At 45.7% G+C, this 22046-nt stretch overlaps 1 protein-coding gene across 7 annotated transcripts in view; it reads left to right on the top strand.

The window, feature by feature from the left end:
• Window positions 1–22046, top strand: part of SPECC1 (sperm antigen with calponin homology and coiled-coil domains 1) — a 195976-nt gene that overhangs the window by 164336 nt on the left and 9594 nt on the right. For all 7 annotated transcript variants that reach the window (XM_070479192.1, XM_070479191.1, XM_070479196.1 and 4 more), the window contains 2 exons: window positions 15802–15918; window positions 20839–20898. In XM_070479192.1, coding sequence (XP_070335293.1) covers window positions 15802–15918; window positions 20839–20898 — 177 coding nt within the window. The remainder of the gene's footprint in view (window positions 1–15801; window positions 15919–20838; window positions 20899–22046) is intronic.

Genomic DNA, 22046 nt, shown 5'->3' with positions numbered 1-22046 from the left:
TGCCAATGTAGGAAACCCAGGAGAAGCGTGTTTGATCCCTGGGTCAGGTAGATTCCCTGGAGAAGGAAATGGCAACCCACTCCAGTGTTCTTGCCTGGAAAAATCCCATGGACAGAGGAGCCTAGCAGGCCACAGGCCATGGAGTCGCAAAGAGTTGGATACAACGGAGCACACACCCATCAAAGGAAAGAAGCCAGATGCAAAAATCTACTTATTATATGTATGAAATGTCCAGAGTAGGGAAATTGATAGAGTCAGAAAGTAGAGTAGTGGTTCGCAGGGAGTTGGGGGAGGTGTTACTGAATCGAACTTGGTTCTGCTTGCCTGTAGAGGCAGACAGTCAGCTGACACTGGGTTGTAGTGAAGGAAAGTCCAGTGTTTATTTGCAGGGCACCAAGCAGGGAGAAGGGCTTCCCTCATATCTCAGTTGGTAAACAACCTGCCTGCAATGCAGGAGACCCGGGTTCAATTCCTGGGTCGGGAAGATCCACTGGAGAAGGGATAAGCTACCCACTGCAGCATTCTTAGGCTTACCTTGTGGCTCAGCTGGTAAAGAATCCTCCTGCAATTAGGGAGACTTGGGTTCGATCATTGAGTTGGGAAGATCTCCTGGAGAAGGGAAAGGCTACCCACTCCAGTGTTCTGGCCTAGAGAATTCCATGGACTCTGTAGTCCATGGGGCTGCAAAGAGGTGGACATGGCTGAGAAACTTTAACTTTCAAGCAGGGAGAACAGTCATTTCATGCTCAAAAGGCCCAAACTCCTCCCCATGACTTTCAAGGAAAAATTTTTAAAGACGAAGAGAGGGGAAGGGTTAGGGGTATGTATCAGCTCCTGCACATCCTTCCTGTGGGCGGGAGATGAGGTAACAGGTGATGTTTCAGGAATCTTAATCGTCCGCCTTCTGGTTCTAACCAGTCTAGGGTCTAGTGCTCGGGTTTAGCATGTCGTCACCGTCCTCCACCTGGGCCAGGGTCTTATTTCTGCAGAACAACTCAAAAGATATACGTCAGAGTGTTCTGTATGCCCCTTGGGAGGAACTTGCACTCCGTTTTATTGTTGAACTATTGTTTCTTGACCCCTTGTCTTTTCTTTCCGCATTCTCTCACTTCCCTAATAAATAACTGCTCGAATCTGCTCTTTGGAACTCAGGAAAAACCTGGGAGACTAAAGCCTTTTTTTTTACAAATAAGCAGGGGACAAATGAAGGACTTCTGTGCCCAGGAAGTCTCCATGGGGTCCTGCTCAGTTTCAGTCCCCCTTCTTCTTCAGTAAATTTCTCTGTCCTGAGGGGAACCAGGCAGGACAGGGAAGGGAATAGAGTTTTAGATAGAGGGGTTAATGATAAACTCTGCAGGTGAGCTTGATCTTAGGGGGAATCCAGTTTCAGAGGGAGTGATTGGGCACAAGAGTTTCTTTTGCAGGTGATGAAAATGTTCTGGAATTAGGCAGTGATTATACAACTATATAAGTGAATGAATAAGCTTCCGAATCACATTTTATAAGGGCAAACTTTATGGTGTGTGAGTTATATCCCAATAAAGCTCTCATTTGTTTTTAGAAAAGGCAGTTAGGAGAGCTTCCATAGAGAGATCAAGGAGATGGTGGATGAAGGGTTGGTGGGGGTGGTAGAAAATAGTACCTAAATGATAAATCTTATATCAAGCTATAACTTTAACTGTAACTTCAATACACTACATATTACTGTGTATGCTAAAAAATAGTTGGAGAGATGCAAGGTATTGGTCTTCTAGTTTTATTTAAGAGGTGGGATTCAAGGTGTTCACTTCATTATGATTCATAACTCAAATGTGTCTTTTGTATTGATCGTTGTGTTGTGACATACAATTTGGGGGTGAAGTCTGAGGAACAATGCCATAAAAATGTTTTATAGTCAATGATTAAACCAGATCCTTTCTGAGAGAAACACAAAGTGGAAGAACAGAGCACCTAAGAAATGACAGTACAGAGAATGGGCTGGAAGGGCCTTCAGGGTTGGGTTCTGTTCTTATTTCTTAGTGCCGTTTCAGAGCTCTGTGATGGTTAACAATTTGATTAAAAAAAAAAAAAAAACCCTGCATCTTTTAAAAACCAACATAAACTTGAAAGATTGATAAAAACATTTTTCAGAAAAATGGCTGCTTCTCCCTAACCCTGAATTGCACATACTATAACTCAGATTTTACTCCTTTTGGCCTGTCCTGTCTTGTTTTTTCACATTTTATCTAATCAAAGCCCTTGCCATTTGGAATGGTGATAGTATAGTAGGTCTGATCCTGTTACACTGAATATCATGTAAGTCTAGATCAGTGTTCAGCCAACCATGGCCCAGGGGCCAACTCAGGCCCACCATGGGGTTTTGCACAGAGTCACACCCGTTCATTTATATGTACTGCTTCTGTGCTGTAACTGCCGAAAAAAGCCCTTCCACAAAAAAGGTCGGCTGACCCCTCCCTTAGATAAAGGTGTACATTTAGATACTTAGATAAAGATTATCCATTATTCAAATCATACTTGGCTCTTGCATTTCAGATAGCAAGAAGCCGTGTTCAGATGGCAAGAGGCTTACTTGAAGATGTGTCTGAATCTGTGGAGTTTCTGGTTTTGTACTTCAGGAATTGAGACAGCAAGGAGACAGCTGTGCTGTCACAAAGGCACAGACATCTTTGAACCTGGTGTATTATTGTTTTTTTAATTGGAAAGTGGAAGTAAGTTGCTCAGTTATGTCCGACTCTGCAACCCCATGGACTGTAGCCCACCAGGCTTCTCTGTCCATGGGATTTTCCAGGCAAGAGTACTGGAGTTGCCATTTCCTTCTCCAAGGGATCTTCCTGAGCTGGAGATTGAACCCATGTCTCCCACATTGCAGGCAGATTCTTCACTGTCCAAGCCATCAAGAAAACCCATTTTTAATTGGAAGATAATTGCATTATAATATTGTGCTGGTTTTCTGCCATTTATCAACATGAATCAGCCATAGGTATACATATATCCCCTCTGTTTTGAACCTCTCTCCTTCCTCCCCTGCAATCCCACCCCTCTAGGTTGTCACAGAGCACTGGGTTGAGCTCCCTGCGTCATATAGCAAATTCCCACCAGCTATCTGTTTTACATATGATAATGTACCTGTTTCAGTGCTATTCTCTCAATTTGTCCCAACATCCCTTTCCTCTGCGGTGTCTCTACATCTGCATCTCTATTCCTTCCCTGTAAATAGGTTCAAATTTTCCAGATTCTATATATATGCGTTAATATACAATATTTGTTTTTCTGTTTCTGACTTACTCCATTCTGTGTAACAGGCTGTAGGTTCAGTCCACCTGACTAGAACAGATTCAGATTACTTAACCTCTTAGCCAGCAACTACATAATCTTCTATGTTAAAGAAAAAAGCAGTCTTCCTGTTGTCCTAAACAAACCTTAATTTGTCTTTGGAAAGAACACCCACGTTGCTGGCAAAGTGTTTTTCTGTCTCTGGTTCCCAGACAAGCACCAGTGCTTGCCTGACCAATAGCGAGCAGTCTGCGATCCATCAGGCCATTTGGAGCTCTGCTGGTTGTTTTCTTTTTTGAGACAGGTCTCTTGAGAACTACAGGCACGATTCAGAGAATGTATGATGCTTTGACTTATTTATGTCATTAAAGTGGCTCCTTTCCTGACTTCATTATAAAGATCGATCCCAGTAGAAAACCAGTGCCATTATTGGTCTGTGCTCTGTGGAGGCCCCCTTTCACCTGCTATCTCACTTCTGCTGCTGTTTATGAAACACTGTGGTTTGTGAAGACACTTTATTACATTTTCAAAAATCTAACTACATTTGGTTTACAATAGTGTGTTAGTTTTAGGTGTAGAGCTTCAGATTCCTTGCCATGACAGGTCGTACAAGATATTAAATATAGTTGCATTGCTATACAGTAAATCTTCATTGTTTCTATATAGTGGTGTGTATCTGTTAATCCAAAACTCCTAATTTATCACCCCCACTTTCCCCTTCAGTAATCCTAAATTTGTTTTGTCTATGAGTCTCTTTCTGTTTTGTAAATAAGATCATTTGTATAATTTTTTTTAGGTCCCACATATATATGATGCATATTTGTTTTTTTCTCTCTGACTCACTTCACTTAGTATGATAATCTCTAGGCTCATCCATGTTGTTACAAGTGGCATTATTTCATTATTTTTTATGGCTGAGTAGTATTCCATTGTGGGATTTCCCCGGTGGCTCAGCAGTAAAAAAAATCTGCCTGCAATGCAGGAGACGTGGGTTCGATCTCTGACACTTTTTTACGTTTGGAAACCCACTCCAGTGTTCTTGCCTGGAGAATCCTAGGACAGAGGAGCCTGGCAGGCTGCACTCCATGGGGACACAAAGACTTGGATACAACTAAAGTGACTGAGCACACACTCACAGTATTCCATTGTGTGTTTGTGGATACACACACACAATGAAGTACCATATATAGATAGATAGATGTAATACATATATATTTATATATAAATATAAATAAGTAAAATATATAAATTTCTATATATTTGTATGCATATGTAATATAGAGATATTTATGTTGCTTCCTTATCTTGGCAATTGTAAATAATACTGCTATGAATGTTGGGGTGCATGTGTCTTTTTGAATTAGAGGTTTCATCTTTTCTGGGTGTGTGCCCCGAAGTGGGATTGCTGGATCACATGGTAAAACTATTTTTAGTTTTTTAAGGAGCCTCTGTACTGTTTTCCATAGTAGCTGCTCCAGTTTTCATTCCCACCAGCTATGTAGAAGAGTTCCCTTTTCTCCACACCCTCTCTAGCATTTGTTGTTTGTAGACTTCTGATAATGGCTATTCTGACCAGTGTGAGGTGGAACCCCATTGTGGATTTTACTTGCATCACTCTAATAATTTAGCATCTTTTCATGTTGACCATCTTCATGTCTCTGTGTCTCTTTCAGTTTCTATATGGTCATCACTAATTCAATCCCAACCCTCATGGAGATCCCCTTAGGTCTTACATGCGAGGGGGTTCCACCCATTTCCCACTGAGGGGTCTCCCCTGAGTCCTCGGCTGCCTCCGTCCTGGCTTGTCCTCACTCCTGTGTCACACTGCTTCACTGTTACATTTCTATCTTTCCTTTTCTTTTTTTGACCTTCAGGTTTCCATATCCTTTTTTTTTTTTATCTTGTTTTGGTTCCTCCAGTGTCTTCTGAGCAGGAGTTCGTGGAAAGTAAAATTTCATCACCTTGCCTCTGCACATTACTCTGACAACTTGGTGATTTCATTGGGTATAAAATTTTAGGTCTGGGCATAAGTGGGAATTCAGCATCTGGAATTCCCAGCCTCTTCTGCTGGTCTGGCTCTCTCTGCCACTAACAGCTGCCGTGCAGAAAGATGGAAAGGTGATGGGGAGGCACTTATCATGTGTGGGGCTGTGGGAATGTCCACTGTCTTGTTATTGGTCACAATGTTGGCATCTTGACATTTTTCATTGTTTGGTGGTATTAGTTGATTTTCTAGAGTTTTGAGGCAGACTATTGCAAGAAAATGATGTGTTTCCTTTCTTTTTAATATTCATACCTCTTGTACTTTTTTGGTTTTATTTACTTGTAGGAGTTCAGGAAATGTTGACTAGTAGTGTTTTTCCCTGCAAAATGAGTAGTATCTCGCCTTTAAATATGACTTTTGTGTTATTTCCTGATAAACACCATCCATTAAAGGAAGCCTAGTCTCAAGGTTATTACTGAGAGATTTTTCTTCCTTTAATCCAGAAAGAGATAAGAATTGTTTCAAATTCCTTTTTGGCATTTGGTGAGCAATAAATACATCAGATGTTTTTCTCTTTCGACCCATTTATGTAATTCACATAAATATATTATGTAACAGGTGTCCTTGTGGGGAAACATTCCTATATTCCTGGGGGTAAAATTCCAGCATGGCCAGGGTGTCTGGTATTTATTCATATGGTATATTCCTGGGGGAAGTTTCTGCCTGATGATGACTGTTCTCTAATATGAAGCATATTGTTTTCTGTACTCTATTCATAATAAAAGACGTTTGTCTTATTGCTTAGTTTAGGCGTAGATGAAGTTTTGTGTTAATAAGACCTGGTTTAAAATGTTAACAGGCACTTAACATGTGCATGTCACAAATGCAGTAGACCGGCTCAGCATCCCCAGAGGCCACAGGCCGAGGGACCCACATTCTGCCCGTTCCAACCTTCTGCGTTCCTACAAGATGCAGGAGAAAGAGAGGGGACAAAAGGAGGTGGTCTTTGGGAGATAGCGTTCAAGGACGCTTAGAACCTCTCCCTGTGAGTTAGCAGAGTCTTATGGCTTTACAGGATCATTGGAACGAAAGGCCTGTGTTCATACATCACCAGGGCTACTCTTCTCCATATGTGTAGAAATGTCAGGTGTCCTACCAGCTTCAGGAAGCAAGAGCAGGATTTTCAAAATGGTGCAACAATGTTTCTTCCTTTCTTCTCCCATCCTCCTGCTGGGTGGGGAAAGGAGGTGCTTCTCAGGATCTGATATACCAGCAGCCTGTGTGGCCACAGGGCACCGCCATACACCGACAGCCATGAGCCTGCCTTCCGTGAGAGCTGAGGCCCGGAGGCCTGGGTGTTGCTGCTCTTCCCCCTCTGTCCCCCAGGGCTGCTCCTAGGTCTGTTTAGACAGTAACAGTCCCCAGCGACTCTGTGCTGAGTATTTTTTCCGTTCTTTTATTCATGAAATGTTCATCTGGGAAAGAAACACTCTAGCCACAGGAAGCTTATGATTTCAGAGACTGAAGTCAGTCTTCTTGGGGGTGGGAGGTTAAGATGCAGTTCAAGATTGTTTGTCGAGCATAAATTAAACTTGGTCTTAGAATGAGATTCCTCAGAACAAGTTGTTTAGTTATTATGTTTTGTTTTTGTGTTGTTTTTTTTTTTTTGGTAAGCATATCCAAAAATACACAAGTTCCATTTCCCTTTTAAAAACAATGGTTTTCTTTTTCCCCTTACTAAAAATATTCTGTTTAGAGTACTAGAGCATCATAGGATGGACAGAATCACATTGTTCCCTTAAACCTTGTGGATTCTTTTATGGATGTGTAGAGAAATCACTTATACATTATGGGGTGGGCATGGGAGGGAATAAGATAGAGAAGGTCTCAGAGGGCAGATTGGCAGAATCCATCGTGGTTTATTCCACATGTGTGCAGAGTGATAGCAGAAGACTGGAAACAGCATCTGTTGTGTTCATCCAAATCGTAGGAAAGAACAGAGCTGAGAATGAGCTGGTGTATAGTGAGTATCACACATATGGTGCACATTGTTCTGCATGCTTGTGTGTCTCGACTGCAGTCCCATAAGATATCTCTTCCAAATCCTTTTTAAGGATTTGGAAACCAAGGTTCAGGGAAGTGCCTAATTGCTTACAATCACGCCACTAGTAAGTGACAGGCTTCTGGCTTCAGAATGCACTGTCTTAGTTTCTGTGCTGTAACTGTTTTCTCCCTATGTGGTGTAAGGACCTATCTCTGGATCCTGGTGAGTGGGGAAAAAATCAGGATTCGAAACTGTCCACAGCATGCTATATTGCATAAAAAGAGGGGGAATAAACCTGCACATTTGTGTGGTGCAGGGCAGTGCTGTCCAGGAAAACTCTGAGTTGGTGGGAATGTTCTAGATCTATGCCAGCGAGCACCTTACCCACTCACCAGTCATGGTTCCTGAGCAGTTAAAAGGTTGCTAATGTGGCTGAGAACCTGAATCTTAAACTTATTTAATTTTAAATAATTTAAGTAGCTACCTATGGCTACTGCCTATCGTGTCGGATGATGTAGGACAGAACAGACATGGGAGCTGGTGAGAGATCATTTCATCTTGTGGTTTTCAATCTCTAGAAAGAGCTCCTGCATAAACTTTTGTTGGAAGAGCAGGTTCCATAGCCAGTCATTTCAAAACCATGACTATAGGGACTTCCCTTGTGGTTCAGTGGTAAAGAATCTGCAGGCCAATGCAGGCGACTTGGGTTCAATCCCTGATCCAGGAAGATCCCACATGCCACAGAGCAGCTAGGACCACGCAGCCCAACCAGTTGAGTTTGTGCCCTAGGGCCTGTCCTCCATAACAAGAGAAGCCCCCACCATGAGAAGCCTGTGCACCAAAACTAGAGAGCAGCCCCTGCTCACCGTAACTGGAGAAAGCCTGTGCACAGCAATGAAGACGCAGCACAGCCAGAAGTAAATTACTAAATAAACAAATATAACCTAACCTAATCTAAGCTAGTTATTTGGAAGGAGGGGAAACTGAAAGACAGAAGTTGAGTCATTTGCTTCGAGTCCATCCCAGTCACACAGCTGGTGTAGTGACAGAGAAAGATCTGGGCCTCAGAGCTGCTCCCAACTTGGGCTTGTTTTTCCTCCTTGGAGTCATTTATGTTTTGCTTTGCCAAGGTCCCTGTTCAGTCTGATTTTCAGTCACAAAAGAAAACAAGAGCCAGACTTTTGTCTCCAGTGTTCCTGGAACCACAGGGGGATGCTATCCATGACTTGCTGGTTCTCTGCAGCCCAGCCACCAGGGGCCACCCCCATGTGACCCCAGATCACGGCATGTCTGCCCCGCTTGCTCTACTGAATGTGGTGAACCTTTTGAGCTGGGGACCACGCTTCGTTGTGCGTGTGTCCCATGGCAGCCAACACACAGAGGGGCTCAGTGAGTATTTGCTGTCATTAGACTTCAGACTGTGGGCTGAGCTCCCCTTCCAGTCTGGAAACTTGACCCATGAGTGCAGATGGTACATGATGGGAACACATGCATAGTGAAGCATACAGGTTATTGAAATGACAGAGTTTGCCTCCAAACCCAGAATCAGGCTCCAGAGCCTGGTCTCCGAAACACTGTACTTATTCTGCTTCTCTTTGTTGAGGGTTGGAAGGACACATAAGATTTTGAGCCAGTATCCTAGGCACCAAGAAACCATTTCTGTAACTTGTCCTTGGTGGATACAGATAAGCTCTCAGCCAGAGGTATGGGGTTTAGGGGTACAGACAGATGACAGAGCCTGGAAAAGGGGCAATTGGACCATTCTAGGATGAATGGAGCCACCAGAGCTACAAGTAACCATCTCCTTTAGAAAGAGTAGGTCAAGATGAGTGAAATTAATGAAAATGAGATGATCAACTCAGCAGAGAGTCACTAGAGGACTGGAAAGGAGGAAGATTGCTGAAAAGTGCTTTTACAGAGACCCTGAGCATGGTCTTGGCCTGGGGATGGGACATGGCAGGGAGTTGTTTCAGAGCCAAGCTGAGGGGTAGAGGGAAGACCTGGCAGGAACTAGCAGCAGAAGAACTAGTGCCCTGTGATGAGCTTGGGGTGTGGTGAGAGGGGCCACTGGCTTGGGGAGCAGAATGGGGCCACCCATCGTGATGCCACGGTGAGAGAACCTCAGGGAAGTCATGGGTGGGGACACTCCAGCACTTGTTCAGTGAGAGAGGAGGAAGCAAGAAATATAGGCTCCAACCATGCTTCTGATGTGTCAGTATCCTTTCAGCACTGTCTCCCGGGAGAAGTGGTGTATATCTGCCTACACATCCCTGGAGACACAGCAGCCCTCTTGTCATCAGAAAGCCCTCATCCTCAGATGGTCCTGTTCTCTTTCTCCTTTAACTTACCCTTGGTTCTTGCCATGTAAGTCAAAGAGCATTCTTCCTAGACCTACTGCTCTGAGCTACTCTGTCCCAGGTCTTAAGCCCTCAGTTCCTTATGAATCTATCTGCTTGTTATTCTCTGTGTCTCCTGGATTTCAACTAAGTCAGTGATGACATAGAAAAGTCCAGGGCCAACCTTCTAGGTTGATGTTTATCTAGTAATTGGTGAAAAGTACAATTATCTAGAACTTACTGAGTGTAGCAGACATACTGAAAACCAGAATGGCTATGTTTTCCCATAAGCTTCCTAGGAATGTATTCAGGTCAGAAAACTGAGTTACAGATTTTTTTAATTGAGGTTTTCAAAAGGAAAGTTTATTTAGCTTAATTGGTAGGCAACTGGGGTATCACCAGTTCCCCATTCTGAACAGTAATATTGCAGTAAACATTCTTGTAGCTGTGTCTTTGAGCCGATAGATGCGTGACTATTTCCTCTAGAAAAGTTGCCTAGAAGTGAAATGACTCGATTAAATCATATTTGCATTTAGCAAAGTGCTTCCAGTTCCCTTCCTGAAAGTCTGTACCAATTTGTATTCCTATCAGCCCGTGTGGGCTTCCCTGGCGGCTCAGACAATGAAGAATCCACCTGCAATGCAGGAGATCCCGGTTTGATTCCTGGGTTAGAAAGATCCTCGGAGAAGGGATGGGCTACTCACTCCAGTATTCATGGGCTTCTCTGGTGGCTCAGACAGTAAAGAATCAGCCTGCAATGCGGGAGACCTGGGTTCGATCCCTGGGTCGGGAAGATCCCCTGTAGGAGGGCATGGCAACCCACTCCAGTATTCTGGCCTGGAGAATCCCATGAACAGAGGAGCCTGGTGGGCTACAGTCCATGGGGTCTCAAAGAGTCAGACTCGACTGAGTGACTAAGCACACACATCAGTCCATCAGTGCATATAAGATTATACCCACTTCCCCACATCTTTGTTGACTCTGTGGATTAACCATCTATTTCACTTTTGCCAATTTGATGAGTAAAGTTTCTATTTTCTGGTGAGACTGAAGCCCTCTTCATGTGTTTCTGAGTGGTTGTATCTCCAGGTATTAGTCACTTACTGTGTGTACACAAGTATCTTTTTTTTAATGTGTGTCACACAGAAACACAGTTCTTTTATGCTAGTTGTGTTTTGTGCCTTGGATGGCTGTTTCCCCAGGATGATAAACCTGTTTATCTGTATCCTCATGTTTGATGTTGGCTTATAAATTTAGCCATCTGATCAGATACACTTATCTCCAGGCAGCTGATCCTCGAGAGAAGGGACTTTCACGAGGTGATCCCATGATCACAGCTTTCTGCTGGGGAACAGTTTCTGTCATGGTGCAGAGCTGGTGTTAGGTGGGGAGGGTTCACAGCTGCCCTTCCAAGATGAGGACACACTGATCGGAGTGGGCACCCGAGACAGCGACCTTCAGTGAGATGGAGCCTCAGAAAGGAAGGGTGTACAGAGAGCGTTCCCTGTGGTCCACAGGCACGTCTGCGTGAGTCCATGGTCAAGGACTGCACATGTGCAGGGCCAGGCCACTTGAGGGTCACCGGGTAGCCTGGGATTGGACCGGCTCCTGGAATGGGAGGCGTGGGTAGGTGCAGACGTGCGTCCAGGCAGGGATCGAGGCTGGTCACGTTCAGAGAGGGAGTGCAGGCTGCCTTTGTGGCGATTTCCCCTCCCCTACCCCTGCATGTGCACATGCTCTTCTGTACTTTTCTCACCAGATCTTCAAAGGAAGCTCTGTCTCCCCAGGGCTCTTCCTACCCAAGCTGCGCCTTGCTGAGGAATGAGCTACTTTTATCCTCAATGATCTATAAATTGTTACACACACCCCCAAAAAAGAATCTCAGTCTGATTCTCCAGCTGTGACAATAAGACGTCTTCGAAAAAGGCCCAGGAAGCCCCAAGGCAAGGGTGCTAAAGCCACCCTGTGCCCAGGACAGCTGGTCCCTGAGGCAGGGGACTGACGGCAATTTCTAAATGGTCTGCCATCTTCTTCCCAGAAACTTCCTTTTTTTTTTTTTTTTTAACTTTTTAAAAATCTTGTGCATTTAGTGCACACAGAGTCTACCCATTCGTTGAAATCCATTGGAACAGCCTACAGAGACCCTGAGGGATGATGGAGTTTCAGTGGGAACAGGTCACACAGCCGTGTCCTTGGTGGGTGCCTGCTCTGCAGAGCGGTTCATGTTTTCACCAGATGTCAGCCTTTCCAGGCAACAGAAGGCAAATGAAATGAACCTTCTATAAGCAAAGGCTGTGGTTGTTGGGTTTTGCTCTGCTCTGTCAGCTGTGTTGTTTGCGAGCTGCATCCCCACTCGCCCTCTTGGAACTTGTCTAGAATCTCAGCCGCTCTGATCATGTTCTCAGATGTTCACCAATGCCGTTTTAGCTTCCTCTGTGCCTGTCGGTTTTTGTGTGTCTCAAATGACTTCTGCGGCCCTAGGGACAGAAATCTGTTATCTTACAAAATTTTCTCCTAAGCACTCCTTTTTGGAGATGCTCAGAATGTTACCTTTTTTATATCTGAGCCTTCCTTTCCCTGGAACTTTCTCTCACTTGGGAGTGTCTCTGAACTATTTATAGCCCAGAGAAAGTTGAGGATAATTTGCAATGAGTAATTACCATTCCTCTTGGGGAAATAGTCAGCAAGTTTCTTTTGGTTATAGCTCTGCTTTTTCCCCCAGTAAATCTTACGTAAATTCCAAAATGCTGGCATTCTTTCAGACAGCCATTGTTCAGCCCCTTAAGAAGATCAGGGGTCCCTGTTTATCTTTCCTTTCTCCTTCTTAATCAGTCCTCTTCCCCGACTGCCCCCTCCCTCACCCACCCCTCTTCCTGCTCACCTCCCTCCCCAGCCTCCCTTCGTTTCTTTCCTCTTTATTGACATAGCTCTTACTACACGTACACGTGTACAGCTCAGTGAATTTTCATGAAGCACATACACCCATGTCACCAGCATCCAGCTCTGGACACACAGCCTCCCGACATGCTCCCTTCCGCCTCCTGACTTGCAGTCAAGGCTAACAGTGATCTCAGGCAGTTTTATTCAGGAATAAGTAACAAGGAAAGAGTTGAAGATCCATCTTGTAGAGTGCCTGGTTGGCTGATTCCCACTGCTCTGTACGTTATTCTCTTGATGTGGCCCTAAGATTCAGTGGGATGGTCTCTGCGGAAAGGAAGGCACCGTATTACACCTCTGGGGTGCCATGTTCTTGTCCTTCGTCGGTGCAGCTGTGAGCACCGAGTATCAATGCCCACAGGCTACACAGGCCTCACTCACACCAAGGCCGAGCTGATGCTGACCATCCCCAGCTGAGGAGAAGCCTTTTCATCTGTCCTGGGGTGGGGCCTGGAGTTAGGACTTGCATTGTTCCTTGGCTCAGCCACCCTGCCCAGGACACTGTCTTCTCTCTGCCCTCATCCAGCAGCCATTCCTGTCCAGGAGTACCTGCTGCCTTCCCCATCTACGAGCCGTCTGCACAGTCCACTCTGCAGGGCCCCTGGGAAGACTCTTGCACCACTCCCTACTCTGCAAGACCATCCCCATGCGCCCTCCACGTCCCTTGCACCCACTGCGTCCGCTGACCAGAGACCCAAAGGGTACTTGGCTATGGCGATCTGCAGACGGGTCCACAGTTGAACAGGATTCAAATGAGAGACCCCAGAGAGCATCGGTCAGCTCCCTCCTTTGCTGTGATTTTTGTGAAAAACACGGGCCTTATCAAGCTGTGCCACCCTCAGCTCACCTTTCTCTCACCCAGGTATACCTTGGGGAGCAGTAAGGAAGCCCTTGGGGATGACAGCCACAGGGCGACCATTGGAACCCAGTGCCTCTGCCCGCTAACTCCCACCTCTGACCTGAGGGACCAAGATGTGCACATGCTTAGTTGTTCTGTCAGTGGTGCTGAGGGGGATTGTTGAGACTCTCATTGTTCACACAGAACCAAGGACGGTTTCAGGTGGCATTCAGGGAACTAGAGCTATGTTGTTTCCCCCAGAGAAATGAAGGGTAAGATTTTATTTGAGCACGTCATGTTCTTGGAATGAATGTAATCTTAACACATCATAGCCAGATGCCCTCCATCTCTGCCAGAGACAGAGCAATTCAGAGTCTGAGACCTGGGAACTTCCCTGGTTGTCCAGTGGTTACAAACCCGCCTGCCAGTGCAGGGGACACAGGTTTAATCCCTGGTTCGGGAAGATCACACATGCTGCAGAGCAACTAAGCTCTCTAGGGCCTGAGCTGGAGCCCTTTACTGAGCTCTGCAACAAGAAAACTACCACAAGAAGAAGGTTGTGCACTGCAGCTAGAGAAAGCCCTCGCGCAGCAACAAAGACCCAGCGCAGCCAAAAAAAAAAAAAATAATAAATTTTCTTAAAAAAAATTAAAAGACAAAAACAAAGTCTGTAACCTGGGGAAATAAATGACACAAAAGACAAGCCCTTCCTGACCCACATGTTGGATCTGGTGAGCCAGCTGGATTTACGATTTACATAATTCCTTTAAAATCTGCCTCCTTGGTCTGGGGCAGTGTTTAAGTCCTGCTGCTGAAGCATGATGCCTCATGAAGTGAGTCTCATGATGCCTGATGGCCTGAGAGTGGCCGTCCATCCGGAAGTAACCTGGCTGCTGATCTGTCCTGAGGGCCTGACTCATTCTGATTGATTCTTCACTCCTGGCTTTGGTGGCACCAGATTTTTATACCCCCACCCTGGCTCAATAAACGAGGACGTTTGCACTTTAGATCAAAAGCTGTTCCTAAGCAGTGTTCAGTGAGCTGAAACAGACGGCAGCATCTCAGTTTGTTAGGTGGGTGGCATTGTCACCCTTCCAGGTCCCCTTTGGCCTCTCAAATGCCTCTGAAGATAGTGCAGGTGGAGAAAAATGATGTCTTGTGTCATAAATGGTACAAAAGTGAAGTGTAAAAAAATGTTTTCATGTTTCAGAAAAAGAAAGATCTACCAAGTGTTAAACGCTTTTGGTGTAAAGTGAATTTATACAGGAAGGAAGTCAGGGAGGGAGGGAGAAAAGAGAAGGAGGAAGGAAACCCAACAAGAGGACGGGGGCAGTGGCCAGCGGGTGGAGCTGGACCAGCAGGGTTTGGTTTCACTTCAGCTTTCTCACCTGTCAAATGGGCATGACGCTGCTTACTTACAGGTGTGGGTGTCCTGGGAATTAAATGAGAAAATGCACAGTGACAGGTACCATGTAGACACTCTGCCAACCATCCTCCCTTCTCACCCATTAAGTCTGGAAACCCTCCCCTCTTGCGATGCGTGGTTTCTCTGCAGCTGCCTACCCTCCCCAGGGTCTCCCAGCCCAGCATCTGGTTTGAAAGCTGAAACTGAGTGAACTGGATGGGTCGTGCCCCCCCCCCACCTCGGGTCTTCCTTCTGCTTTTTTTCATGCACAAGTCTCTTCAGAAGGCATAAAATCAAAGTGCCTTCATTTCCAGCACAGCCCCCAAGTCCCAGCAGGTAGCTACAGGGTCTTTAGAGAGACTTTTGAGACAAGAGATCCAGATGATGTCCTTCTTGGGGGGCCAGCCTGAGCACAGACAGACCTTCCAGCTGGGCCTCTCAGACTTGTCTGTCCCTCCCAGGGGCTGTCCTTGTGAATCAGACTGAGATTTTAAGGACACACAGTTTAAGGTGGCTCTCTAAGGGGAAGTCCTTGGGTCTTCCCTAGGAGGTGGTGGTGATGGTGATGATGGTGATGGAGACGGTGATGTGGTGGTGATGGTGATGGTGGTGATGGTGGTGGTGATGGTGGTGATGGTGGTGGTGGTGATTCTTCTTTGGCCAAATAAGGCTGGGAGGTACTAGGGTGTACAAAGCTAACGAGGTGGTTAATCTGAGAGTACAGTGTCTGAGAACCTTTGACCTACCAGCGGGCTGCCAGAAATTCCCTACTGTTTTTCACTCCAGAGTCTTTTCTCGTACTTTTCTGTGAATGGATTTGGGCAACACCAGGTCACCATTCCTGACAGCAAAATTATTAACGAATGTACTCCCAGCAGACGTGGGTAGTGTCTGGTCTCATCTTCCTGCAAACCCAGAGATGGCTGCACAGCCCTGTTCAGTCATGACTCAGCAGTCTGGTGATTAATGCCGCTCTCCCCACAGAACATCGATATCACCAATTTCAGCAGCAGCTGGAGTGACGGCTTGGCCTTTTGCGCTCTCCTCCACACTTACCTGCCCGCCCACATCCCATACCAGGAGCTGAACAGCCAGGAGAAAGTAAGTCCCCCATCCCCAACCTGGTCACCCTCCAGAACACAGGGGAATTTCTCACACTGTTGATACATCCCAGGGAGCATGGGGTTTATGGCCTTGAAGAGGAAACTGGGGTATGATTCCAGCACAGATCACAAGGCAGGGCAGGTCCCACCGTCAGTAATATCCCCAACTTCCCTTGTTACCTAGGAAAACGCAGCAGAGATCAGTTGACTGTGTCTGCTGAGAACTTCCTCTCACTCACTTTTCAGAGGAAGCCCTGATGGACTCTCACCTTCATGGTTTCAAGACCTTAGGCCAGCATTTTCAAAATTTTTTCCAAAGAACCAGAATTCCCTGGCTCAGATAAGCTGGGGAAGCTGTTTATCATAGCACACTTCTGGAGATTCCTGATGCCGTAAATACTCTAGGAAGTTCTTCATTAGAGAAACCTGTGTGACTCATTTTAGGCCAACCTATGTCAGAGCCACAGAACCTTTTTAACATTTATTATAATCATCCATAACAGGAATTGGCAGACTTCCCCTGTCAGGGGTCAGTGGTAGGCTTTGTTGGTCTGTGGTCTTTGTCAAAGCTACTCAGCTCTCCCATCAAAGCACCCAAGTGGCCATAGATCTTTGTCAATTAATAGGCTTGCTATGTTCTAATGAAACTTTATTAACAAAAACAGGCTGAGGGCTGAGTTTGGTCTGTGGGCTGTGGTTTGCCAAACCCTGCCCTAGAACATCCTAAAAATCATACTCTACAGAGTTACTCCGGGAAATGCTGTCCCGGGCCCTGGACTCATTTACTCAACAGATGTTTCTTGGTAGCTGTCATGCCCAGTAATAAAGGCAGCAGTGGTGGTATAGACAGGTCCTTCGTCCTTGGGAGGTGGACTGTCAGCAAACAAGTGGGTAAACTTGTAACAAGTAGCATTGTAAGTAAATAACTATAAACTGTGGAAGAGCATGAGAGAAGCACAGGGCGTGGGGTGAACACGGGGACCTGACTTTCACCAGGAAGGTTGTGGATGTCTCTGAGGCGGAATTCCAGTGAAGAGCCCACATGAGGGGACCCATGTTGCAGAGAGCTGGGGAGCCTTCCAGAGCCAGGGAGCATGCCACAGGCACGCCCAGGGGAGCAGAGGCCAGGGACACGGGGAGGTCAGCGGGCCAAATGAGGAAGTCCACAGGACGAGGTCTGGGGGAGGGGTCCCGAGCACGGGAGCTTCTGTCCCCTTGGAGTTTGCAGTGTGCCACCCTCCCAGCACATGGATGCTTCACTGAACCCCATCCTTTGGGGTTTTACTGGCAGCTTCATTATACAGACATGACTAATTAAATCATTGGTCATTGGTGACTGGTTCAGCCTCCAGCCTCTCCCCCGCTCCCTGCAGGTCAGGGAGTGGGGCTGAATGTTATAACCTCTAATCCCACCCTGTCTTTCCAGGGGTTTTCAAAAATTGAGTTATTAACATAAACCCAGGTGTTGTTGGAAGGGGTTTGTTATGAATAACAAGACACCTGTTTTGGAACTTCCCTGACAGTCCAATGGCTAGAACTCTGGACTCCCAATGCAGGGGACCCAGGCTCAATCCCTGGTCAGGGAACCAGATTCCACACGCTGCAATTCAGAGTTGGCATGCCTCCAGTGAAGACCCCACATGCTGCAACTGAGACCCAACACAGCCAGATAAACAAGCAAATAAAAAGACACCTGTTTCATCTTTATTTCTCTGAAGCCATTTTTAGAACCAAGGACAGAAAACAAACATTATTACAAAAGATGCATCCGTGACTCCTACATAGAAAATTATAAAGGCTTCAGGAGCTCTGTACAGGAACCAAGACAAAGACCAAAGGTGTGTTTCTTATCATAAATCAAACTTCACAGAGGCACCGAGAGAAGACAAGGAGCAAGCCTTGAGGACTCCATCCTTGTGGCCAGAGCAGGGCAGAGTGGCCCAGCAAAGGTGCCGGAAGGAGCAGCCACGAAGCAGACCAGCAGGGGCTTGTAGGGTCCCAGGATCCACGAAGCCTGGGCACTGTGGACAAAAAAAATTCATTAGTCGATCAAGGAAGAAAAAGAAAATTTTTATTCAAGCCAAACTGAGGATTATAACCCAAGAACAGCCTCTGAGGACGCTCCCAGAACTGTTCTGCCTGTTAGATAGAGGTCGAAGCACAGTTGTACAAGGTTTTAAGACAAGAGGGCTGTGCGTCAAGGGATGTAGCTGGTTTACATGATCCAGGGCTGTTGGTATAGAGTGAGCAGCAGGTCATCAGGGCCTGAAGAAGGTCAAGAAGGAAGGTTGTCTTCTAGGAGAGTCTGCTGGTGCTGGCAGAGTGCTGCTCCTCATGGTTGAGCAGGTATTGAATGTTTCTACCGATGGGGAGGTTGGTCAAAGCCTGCTGCAGATAGGTCCTCGGGGTGTGAAGTGTTTGACTGCAGCCAAGGTGCTTTGTTCTCCCGTCAGTGGACGTGTTGGAAAATAATGGAAAGTGTTTGCTTTCATCCTTCGGATCATCTCATTGCTTCCAGATGACGGAAACCACATCACGTCCCCTGGAGGCCGGTGATCCCCAAGATTCACGGCCAGCTGCCCAGATCTGGAAATGCACAGAGCAGCCGAGCATCACAGCTTGGTTCGCTCTGTTGTCCTTGAGGTCCTGGGGCCCGTGGTTCCAGCACTCGGGTTGCCTTTCTTCTCCCTGCTCCAGGATGCTGTCCTGGGGAGGAGGCAGGTCAGGCTGTGAGATGCTGCAGGTTCGTGAGGGGTGAAGAACTTAGCTCCAGGTGCATCCCTTGATGCACAGCTCTCTGCCTCAATATCCTGTACGACTGTGCTTTGACCTCTTACAGGCAGAACAGTTCTGGGAGCTTCTTCAGAGGCTGTTCCCAGGTTATAATCCTCAACTTGGCTTGAACCCTCAACTTGGCGTGGAGTTTTCATTACAGATCTTGCAGCATCACAGCCTCCCCCGATGACCGCTGGCCTTTTGCTTCCTAACTGCCCCATGTGGACGTGCTCTGGGTTTGGCCCCTGCACTGGGAGATCTTGTGTTGAGGTTTGGGGAGAGAAACTCGTATCTCAGAGTTACCGTTGAGATAGTCTCAGAACAATGTGTCAACACAGGCAAATCAAACCAGCACAGTTTAAAGCTGAGCATGTGTGTGAGACTCAGCCTGGGGGGCGCTCTTGCTGGAGGAGAGAGAGGGTTGCAAGCAGGGAAGGGTTCCTGGAAGGGATGAGTTTGAAGTTGACTTTCAAAGGGAAGGAGCTAATTTGAATGAAATGATGCCTTTGACCTTCAGGATGAGTGAAGTTCAGCCCTCCTCAGCTGGAGCCTGGGTCTGGAGAGCTCTCAGTGCAGTCTATTTCTTGGGTTTTTTGGTGAACAGCAGACAGCGAAAAGGGCATCAAGAGAGTCCTGTATTGTTTATATGCATGTTAAGTCACTTCAGTTATGTCCAACTCTCTGCAGCCCTCTAGACTGTAGCCCACCAGGCTCCTCTGTTTATGGGATTCTCCAGGCAAGGATACTGGAGTGTGTTGCCATGCCCTCTTCCAGGGGATCTTCCCAACCCAGAGATCAAACCCACGAATCTTGAACTGTTGGGAAGGTTCTTTATCAGTAGTGCCACCTGTAAAAACCTATCAAAATCAGAATCTGAAAAGTCACTTTAGTACAAAGAGAATATCATGGATTATAAGCCATAAGAAGATAAGAAACCAGAAGAAGAGAAGGAGATACAGTTCTCCCAGCAAGAAAAGTCCCAAACAAGCAGAACTGAAAGCAGACTTGAAGAAAGGCAAGGTCCAGGTCTGGAGCATACTGAAACGTGGTATGGTTCTGAGCTGTTGGTTGTTACAAAGAGGAAAACTCTTTGGAAAGAATGTTTTGAGTGGCACAGCATCACAACCATGGAACCTGGGGCGAGGAATGTGATCTCAGCTGCTGTGCCAATACCCCTTGTTGTTTTCAGCCTTCAGAGTCATCCTGTTAAGAGGGTGCCGGACACTTCAGTGTGGTTGAGGAGAAGGAAGCCAAGTGTATCAGCTTGAACAGTTCAGAACATGACCAGGTGGAGGAAAGGCAAGGGAAAGTCCTACTCATCACACCAAGTGAAGTTGGGAACTGTCATTTGTAACTGATGGGACAAGAAATGATGGTTTGAGGATACTGGTTAAAGTCACAAACATAACTAATAAGGGAGCGGACATGAGCTGTGTGACTAGAATGAAGGGAAGAGAGAGGTGCATGATTCCTGAGTCATTTAACTTAGGAGGAAGTTAGAAGGTCATGCCTCTATTTTAGAAATCAAGAAAGTGGTGGGACTTCCCTGGTGGTCCAGTGGCTGATTCCAAGCTCCCAAAGCAGGGGACCCCGGGTTCAATCCCTAGTCAGGGAACTACATCCCACATGCTGTGACTAAAGATCCCAAGTGCTGCAACTAAGCCAAATAAATAGATATTTAGAAGGAAGGAAGAAACAGTGATGTAAGGAAAGAAGTCCCTGGAATTAAAGAGAAAAACGAAAAATCATTCTCCCAAGGTCCAGGATTGAGGCAAGGAAGTCTTATATTTAACTCTGTGCACATATTACTTTGATAATTTTTGATACAGCACCATGATTAAACAACTTGATACACAGCAGAATGTATATGTCCTAAATATTGACAAAGTAAAAAATAACTAACAAAAATGTATCTTTGATGGTCAGGAATCAATCAATAATGTTATTTTTTAGTGACAGTGGTAATCTATTAATCTTCTTTTTTCCCCCTTAAACTGAGACCACTGTCTGCATACTTGACTTCAACACTTGTGTTTTATAAATAGTAGGTAATATATATATCAGAGTGCCAGTTGGTGTTTACTCCTAAAAAAAGCTGTATTTTCTTGGCTGATAATTTCATTCTGTTTGTCTTTTAACCTAGAAAAGAAATCTCTTATTGGCATTTGAAGCAGCTGAAAGTGTAGGCATCAAACCCAGCCTGGTGAGTGTACCCCTTTGTACCCGTGTGATACTCTAATCCCGTGAGAAAGAACTTTATGCCGTCTACTAAATAATCTTCACAGCAATGAAGTCCATTACTCATGATTCCTGATATAAAAGTGTCCAGTTGGTCTGACTACATGTGATTTAGAGTGTTTTCAGTGAAGATTTCACTGTGGATAGATTTCAGTTCTAGACTGAATTATCATTAAAGCCCTGGAAATATGAATATGATGTAGTTTTTAAAGTATCAATACATAGCCAAGCTCTGAAGAAGGAAAGGAAAATAACTAGATGCCAGAAATTAAAAGAGGAGTGAAGACCAGAGTCCTGAGGCATGTGCTGGACTCTGGCCATCCCAGGGTGGGACTGAGGTGGTGGGAAAGGGCCTCCAATGTGTGCAGGCTGTGGTTCGTGCTTGTGCAGGGGCAGGAGACCTGGCACTGAGCTCCTGTAACCAGAGCAACGGTCCTGAGACCGCTGCACAGACCCAAGGCTCCCCAAATGCTCATCTTTATTAGTGAAGGGGAGATAAAAATTGCCACCTGCCAGTCCAGGGAGGGGAAGCTCAGTCTCCACCTGGGATTTCTTTGTGGCCAAAAAAAATTTTTTAAAAAAATCTTGTGTAGGGAAGGAAGGAAAAGCTGGACCAGATGAGGTTTGGAGTCCAAATTTATAATATCTGCTGTAAGCAGTGGCCAGTTTATAGTGTCTCTGCTGCCAGAAGCCCTGTGGCCCAGAGCACAGATGCTACTGAAAATACACTCACAACTCAAAATTACAAAACAGTCGGGAAAATTATCTACTTGACAATAGGACCTGCTATACAGCACAGGAAACTCTACCTAGTATTCTGTGATAACCTTTATGTGAAAAGACTCTGAAAAAGAATGACTATTTGTGTATGTATAACTGAATCACTTTGCTGTACATCTGAAACTAGCACAACATTGTAAATCAACTAGACTCCAATAAAATTTAAACAAAGGAAAGAAAATTATCTAGTCAGCAGGCACCACGAACAAGAGGACCGTCTACCAGAATTTGAGATAATAAAACAATAAGAAAGAGACCTCAAAAGACTATGTTTAAACATATTAGAGATCAGAGAAGGAATAAAAATCATAAGGAAGGAACATGGGTTTTATT

Source organism: Odocoileus virginianus, chromosome 17 (assembly GCF_023699985.2).
Source record: "Odocoileus virginianus isolate 20LAN1187 ecotype Illinois chromosome 17, Ovbor_1.2, whole genome shotgun sequence".
Taxonomy (NCBI): domain Eukaryota; kingdom Metazoa; phylum Chordata; class Mammalia; order Artiodactyla; family Cervidae; genus Odocoileus; species Odocoileus virginianus.
The sequence above is the reverse complement of the archived record's forward strand: the minus strand, read 5'-3'. Positions and strand labels throughout refer to the sequence as shown.